This window comes from Solanum lycopersicum, chromosome 6 (genome assembly GCF_036512215.1).
Source record: "Solanum lycopersicum chromosome 6, SLM_r2.1".
Taxonomy (NCBI): Eukaryota; Viridiplantae; Streptophyta; class Magnoliopsida; order Solanales; family Solanaceae; genus Solanum; species Solanum lycopersicum.
The window spans coordinates 44882306-44890104 of NC_090805.1; the positions used below are offsets into that span (position 1 = coordinate 44882306).

The following is a 7799-nucleotide window of genomic DNA, read 5'->3' on the forward strand; positions in this document are numbered from 1 at the left end:
GAGAGATGGGTGAGGGTAAAACCAATGGTCGGCAGGAATGGGGTTAGGTGGTCTGTGTTAAAGGGTACGGCGGAGATAATGAATATAAAACATTAATTTTTTTTTTATCGAAAAAGTCATTTTAGAAAAATACTTTTTCTTCAACACTCAAAATATTTAAATATTCTATTCTTCGTAAATCCAGACCTCACAGGGGACAGCAAAGAAAAGAAAATAGAGTGAACGTTGAAAATGTTCATAAAAAACCAAAGAAGTTATATCAAATAAAAGAAAAAAAAAATACTCCCTCTTTTATTTTAATTTTGCACATAAAGTTAGTGATGACGTGCCAAATGATGTTATATGAGTGAGTAGGTTAGAAGATTGGTCAAAACAAGACTCAAAATTCAACCTATATATTAATATTAATATTAATATTAATACTCATACTGTATAAATATATAAAACACCTTTTAATTTTATTTTATCCATATAAAATATACATCCTTCTATCGACTTTCCTAATGGTTGTCTTGACTTTGACTATAGAAGAAAAATTCAAAATATGATGGGCCGACCTAAAAAGTTATACAGTACTTTTTTTCGTTTTAATTTATACAAAATAGTTTAATTTGATATAATTTTTTTTTAAAATAAGATTTTTAAAATTTATAACTAAAAATAAATGTGATTATGAATATTTTGCTAAATATAAAAATAATAATTATTTTATTTTAAAATTAATTAAAAAATAAGTCATATAAATTGAGACAGTAGACTGTACCCACCACTTGTGTTTGCTTAGGTACAAATTTGACAACTATAAGTAAGCTGTGGATAATAATTAATAAGAAGGATATTTCAATCTCTCAATTTAATATTTATCCCCCTTTTCCTTGATTTTCTTCCCACCTTCCTACAACTTGGTCAGCTGGTCTTCTAAAGCCCTTTGGTATTTATATACACCTTTTATTATCTTTATTTCTAATACCATCATCAGATTTTGAGGAGATAAAAAGAAAGTGTTTGTTTCTTTAACTTAAACACACCTGAAGAAAGACTACAACTTTGTTGATTCTTGGAATTTTCATACATCAAAGAAGATATTAATTACAATGGAATTTACCAGTTTGGTTGATACTTCATTGGATTTGAGCTTTAGGCCTCGTCAAAAAGTCCTGGTAAGATTTTTGGACTATGCCCAAATGTATAATTATATTTTTACTATTGATGTTTTTCGGTGGTAACAGGGGATATATGTTATTAGTATTGATATGTTTTTTTTTGTTGTTGTTGGGTTTCAGAAACAAGAAGTGCAGAGTGATTTCACTGGATTGAGCATAGAAAGAGAGAATATGGTGGTGAAAAATGAGGCAGGGGATTTGTTAGAGGAACTAAACAGAGTGAGTAGTGAAAACAAGAAGTTAACAGAGATGCTTACTGTAGTTTGTGAAAATTACAATGCTTTAAGAAACCAAATGATGGAGTATATGAGCACACAAAATGGTGTAGCTGAAGATACTAGTGCAGGGTCAAGGAAAAGAAAAGCTGAAAGTATCTCTAATCCTGTTAACAACAACAACAATAATAATAACAATATGGATGTTGTTCATGGACGTTCATCAGAAAGCAGTTCGAGTGACGAAGAGTCCTGTTGCAAGAAACTCAGAGAGGAGCACATAAAAGCGAAAGTTACAATTGTTTCTATGAAGACTGATGCATCTGATACCTCTCTTGTAAGTACATACTCTTATGAGAATGACACTGAGATACAGTTTAAGCTGTTAGTGAGAGCATACGACTAATTATGTCTTGGGATGTTAACTTATTTTGCAGATTGTAAAGGATGGTTATCAGTGGAGAAAGTATGGTCAGAAAGTAACTAGAGACAACCCTTGTCCAAGAGCTTACTTCAGATGCTCATTTGCACCTGGTTGCCCTGTCAAGAAAAAGGTAAATTAAAACCCTAATTTGAGTGTTGACAATCATTGTAAAGAAAGAATTTGTCATGTTCATGTTTGCGCGCACGTTCTAATAGTGCATTTGGCATTTTTGACAGGTTCAGAGAAGCATTGAAGATCAGTCTATTGTGGTAGCAACATATGAAGGAGAACATAACCATCCACAAACCTCAAAACCAGAATCAGGTCCAAGTACTAATACTTCCACAGCCAGCCGATTAAATGTGACAACTATCGCGGGCACTACTACTTCAGTCCCTTGCTCTACCACTCTCAATTCCTCAGGACCAACCATTACTCTCGATCTTACTGCACCGAAAACAGTGGAAAAGCGCGATATGAAGATGAATCACAGTACTACTAGTCCTACCAGTGGCAATAGCATTAGAACAACAACAACAACATCAGCAGCAGGAGGTGAATATCAAAATAGGCCAGAGTTTCAACAGTTCTTGATAGAACAAATGGCTACTTCCTTGACCAAAGATCCAAGTTTCAAAGCAGCACTTGCTGCCGCCATATCAGGAAAAATCCTCCAACATAATAATCAGACAGGGAGATGGTAAACAAAAGTCCAGCAGAGCAGTCAACTACTTTGTATAGACAATTGTTCAATATTTTCCAACTTGACTCATATCAAAAGTTCTTAGGAGGAAAAAGGAAACACAAATTATTGTTCAAATGTAAATACAGGAAAAGTTAGTAACATTTGGACCGCAAAGTTGGACTCGGAGATGCACGTGAGAATGGGATCTTACTAGACTCTTAAGAAATTTTCAACAGCAGCCATACTGGGTCCCCTGCAGAATGGACTTGCTCTGAGTTGGCTAGATTGAGACTGAATTGTCCTAGAAGCATTTAAGTTGTTGAATTTGACAACTTTGTAGAATACTGAGATGAGATTATGAAATATACAACTTACTGTTCTGTTCACTGACTTTATACAACTCTTTTGTGGCATCAAATTTAAGTTACATGCAAGAATCAAAAAAATTCTAAAGTGATCTGCTATAGTAAAAAACTATGTTTCCCTCGGACTCTTCAAAAATGTCATCAGTAACTGATCCTTCAAAAGGTGCGGCAACATTTTTGGAGAGTCTGAGCAACTTAAGGTAAAAACAATCATTATCTGAAAGCAACTGATGAAATGGTCTTTTGTAATTCCATCCACTAGCATAAAAGAGTACAGCTTTGTTGGTCCAACACTCCAACTAAAAGTCTTCTACTTATTGTTTCAATGTCTTAACATGTAGTTGTCTAAGGACCCAACCATGTTGATTATCTGCACCATTGATAAAGATATCTCAACAAGGGCAAGAAATCAAAATCATGTTTAAGTCTTCAAGCTACTTAACACTATTCTTCCTTTCTATTTTCTCTTACTTTTTCTGGTAAATGATGACTTTTAGCTAGTGTTTGGCCCTATGTTTTAGAAGCAAATTTTGAAAATATGTCTGCAAACATCTATTTGGCCATGAAATTTGCTTCTTCAAATATTGCCAGTCCAAACCCAACTTACTCAAATTTTCGACTTTCAAGTTTCAACTTCAAAATCTATGGACAGATGGAAACTCAAGCAATTGACCTTTCAAATTACCTTATATTTTCTCTAAAATCATAAATCACATCATATCTGCATTATTTTTACCTCCACATCAAACCCGAAGGTTGCTACTTCGAAAATTTTGCACAAACAGCTGACAAATCATTCAGTTTTTCTGTGTCAAAATAGAACATACAAGTGTTCTCAACAACCATTCACACAAAAAAAATTGCTCTTTATTGCCTGGATTTTTTTATTCAAATCCTAAAAGACATAGGGTCTAAAGCTATGCTGGCTATTTAGAAAAACTAAAAAAACTTACAGAATCATCCAAAATATTGCTGAGTCTGATTTTAAAAAAGGAATCAAGAACTCAAGAAACCATTGATGCAAGAACTTTATTAAAGAGGATTCCATCTCTGGAATGCAGAAGCAAGCAGCACTAGTTCCTTCAAGTTGGCAGATGTATCTTCTCTAGACTCAAGAAAGCGGCTTTGCACGAGTAGCTGGATCTTCCTTGGATTCAATTTGTATCATAAATGCATATCCCAATACCCATAAGAAAATATACAAGAAAGGAACCCAAGAGAGGCAAGCTAGCAAACTCAAAATGCTGCCGACATACTGAGGATCTCTTATTACTCCAAAAGGAAACTCTGTTACCCAAGGGATATTCTTCCCAAATCGTACACCATAGTAAGTGCCATCTTCTCCCAAAAGTTGGTAAACCCTGCAGTTTTGTAAATTAATACATCCATGAGCCCTCATAGAGTGAAGAACTGAATGTAAAACACGGACAAGCGATAGGAGTGCACGTCTAACATAGCAGTCACTCTTGATAAGATGGAACCAAGGCATAGCTTCATTCAGATATGAATCATGATATCCAAAACAACCAAGTAATAAATAGTCAGCTGAATAACTAAAGCGACTGCTGGTGCCATACTGAAGTCTAAAGCTAATGCTGGTATCATATAGAAGTCTAAAGCGAATGCTGGTGCCATGTCAGATCTCTTATTTGAAAATTGCATTGAAATGGAGAGCCTCTACCCGATAATTGTTATCAATGTGGCTCTTAATCACGTTAATGATAATCTCTGTTTCTACTATGTTTCTGAACTAAACTCAACTTAAGAAGGGGTTGAAAAAACACCTAACAAGATGTGATTCTAATAAAAGAAATTCTTTTTTGATAAATGACTCCAATTATCTTTCGTAGGCATTTCACTATTTTAAGCCTTCCAAATTTTATCAATGCTTGTTTAAAGATATGGATGTATGATCCAAAAAAACCTGTAGTTAAGAAATAAGAACTACGTTTTAAGTTTGGCAGTGAACCTCAGAATCATTACTCTTCTGTGAGCTGAAATAATCTACATATTAAACAGGGAAATTAACTTACATATCGCCGACCCAGAAAAGTAGCCGGCAAATGTAAAATATATGATAATAGTGCATAATATATGTATATTGGCTAACTATAGTAAATAAGCAGCTATAGAAGAGTAATGATATGAGGTTCACTAATCACTACCTCATCATACAGAACTTAAACTCATAGAAGAAACCCGAATTACTCAGGAAGATTGGCTGGAACCCTAAACCCTAAACTCAAAAAATTCAATATTTATTCTCTATCCTATCCCAACCGGACTTCACCAAAATATCCTTGATTTTTAGTCTTTCAGAACAAAGTCTAGTTGAGTACAATTAGGTGGGAGGTAAAGATCAGTAACCCAATGATGGACCCAAATCATTGAAATCTCGCCCATATCTCCTGAGACATTAGTTTTTAACTGGTCGATATGTCAAAGTTTGCATCATAGATTCACCACTTCACTGCGTTTATTTGATATTGCAGGCAGAGCATCTAGAGCTTGCATATATTCCATATCAAGCTGATAACAATTCATGTGTGCTGTTTGTTTTCAGCTGGGGGATTTCATTTGGACCGGTAACTTCTTGGTCATTTATTTTACAGCATGTAGAAAATGGTGATCGCAGGTCCAATATGGACTACCCTATAGTATCTATTAAAACTTCATCATCTGATGTGATCACGTCAAACTGGATTGACGAGAATTGTGAACTTAAAACAATAAGATGGCACTGGCACATCAATCTTCTGAACTGATTGAACAAACCACTTCTCTGCGACAGTATGGGTGCTTATAATCTGTCTGAGAAATGTATTTAAACCTCTTAACTTCCCACATCTAAGCCTCGAGGCAGAGACGAAGAACAGAGCCAAGTATCAACTTTATGGGATCTGGATAGCTAATAATTAGGTTTTAAATTTAATATGTGCACACATTTAATGAATTGTCAATATGGAAGCTTTGTGCTTTGCATGCTTTGAATCTCCATGAAAACATCAAAGCTATTACATTATTCCATAGTGCAGGAGGAACTTGCACCAAAGATGCTTTCCGTAAAGAATAATTTAACTGGCTCCTAGTGAATTGATGACAAGCGGAACCGCTACGCCATCCCTTTCCTCCACGCATTAAAAATTGCCAACGAATAACATAAACCTAGATATCCAATTTTTCAATCAGCTCATCGACAAATTACATGTCCATTTCAAATTAGATAGCGTCAGCTATATCAATCTTTTATATTTAACTCTAAAACTCTATGGAGAATGCCTCTACCATTTCTACACTTAAATACCAGATTTAGTTCACCCATCAATATTCCGAGACATCCCGCTCTATACTATCTTTCTCGTTGAACCAAAGCCTTGGGAACAATCAAATCATCAGTTTTATTTAGGCCAATTTCACTCCAATCCTAAAAAAGCCATTCAAGAATCTAATTTCTACCAAACAACAATATCCCAAGGTATATGTTCATAAAATTAACAAATTGACACAATCTTTGTTAAAAAGGGAACAATCTTCACATTGTCCAATGACCATAAAACATCGTAAACAAGAAAGAAGATCAAATAAATTTGAAGCTTGAGGACACTGACCTAAAATTAAGGAACTGGCCAAAGATGAAAAGGGGCCAAAAATAAAGAGGAGGCGGCCATGAAAATGTGGAAACCGACAAGAGTGATATGATTTGGATCAACTTTATAAAATGAGAAACGATAGCCATAACTTTGCAAGGGTCACGTCCACTTCCACAGAGATGAACCCATTTTTGAGGATGTGTCCAGAGATAGTAGTAAAATGGAAATGGTGATATCACTGCTAAACATGCCCATAATCCCATTTTCACTGATACGATTGTTTCTGTCTTTAACCTCAATGCTCAAAGTCCACAAAAAGGAAAGTCCCTTTCAAGTTTCGACGACAACTCTAATGTGTCAGCATATTTTCTAAGGTTTGGGCCATATTGTTGGGCTTGCTGGAAATTAGTTGGTTTTTAATCGTATAAATTTAACGAATCCCATAGTGTAATTCAATAATTACATTCTGTCCCGATAAGTTTAATTAAATTAGAATTGACAATAATTTGGGTGAAATATCCGCAATTAATATTGATTAAAGTAAGTTTGAACAAAGATTATAAAATAAAGTATTTGATATATAAATATAATATAAAATTTAAATAGTGTTTAACAAAAAAAAAAGAATTAGTCTGCCAAAAAAAAGGGAAGATCACTAATGAAAAATTATAATTTAATTTAGAGTTTTATATTGGATAAAACTGATCTTGAAACACACAAGTTAATGCTTTTTTTATGGGATTAATAACTGTAGCATATTAAAAGTAGGAATTAATTCAAATTTCAGTTTTTAATCCCCCCAAATCACTCAACAAACGGATAAAATAGCATAATATAGAATGTATCCGACTGTTTTATTATGTATCAGAAACTTCTTAAAAATAAGGGATTTTTTGTAAATTGAAAAAAAAGTAGGGATAGAAGGTAATTTATGTTTTACACTATGTTACTTTTAATTTTTATCTTTTTAATAATGGAAAAATAACTTTAAATACACAACTATTTCTCTAATTTTCCCTTCTTTTTTTAAATATTACATAATTCTTTTTTTTTAAATTTTAGTGTAAGTTTATAGATACATTACATTCTCTCTCCCATAGTACACAATTACCCATTTTAATGCCTATTTTTTCTCCATTAAAACACTCAACCTTTTAAATCAGTTTTTAGATTTTGAATTTTCTCCATTTAAACACTCAACCTTTTAAATCAGTTTTTTTTATTTTGAATTTATTAATTTTAATTAATTTTAAATAAAAGACCTAATTTTGAAATTTTGAATTTCAAAAATTTCAAAAATTTCAAATTTTAAATTTCAAGTATGGTGCAGATTGTTGCAGTCTCGAACCAGTTAAAG

The 7799-nt window shown here is 33.3% G+C and overlaps 2 protein-coding genes across 2 annotated transcripts; one reads left to right on the forward strand and one right to left on the reverse strand.

Annotated features, from left to right (window-relative positions):
* The first annotated feature begins 977 nt into the window (after nt 1-977).
* On the forward strand, nt 978-2870 carry WRKY40 (WRKY transcription factor 40). The gene is made up of 4 exons (NM_001247372.2): nt 978-1160; nt 1284-1715; nt 1816-1932; nt 2039-2870. The coding sequence occupies exons 1-4, from the start codon at nt 1095-1097 to the stop codon at nt 2504-2506; spliced, it is 1083 nt and encodes a 360-aa protein (NP_001234301.2). The 5' UTR covers nt 978-1094; the 3' UTR covers nt 2507-2870.
* An 827-nt stretch (nt 2871-3697) lies between these two features.
* On the reverse strand, nt 3698-6948 carry LOC101257780 (phosphatidyl-N-methylethanolamine N-methyltransferase). Its single transcript, XM_004241631.5, has 2 exons — nt 6461-6948; nt 3698-4213 (listed from the first exon to the last, which is right to left on the reverse strand). The coding sequence occupies exons 1-2, from the start codon at nt 6703-6705 to the stop codon at nt 3964-3966; spliced, it is 495 nt and encodes a 164-aa protein (XP_004241679.1). The 5' UTR covers nt 6706-6948; the 3' UTR covers nt 3698-3963.
* Between the last annotated feature and the right edge of the window lie 851 nt (nt 6949-7799).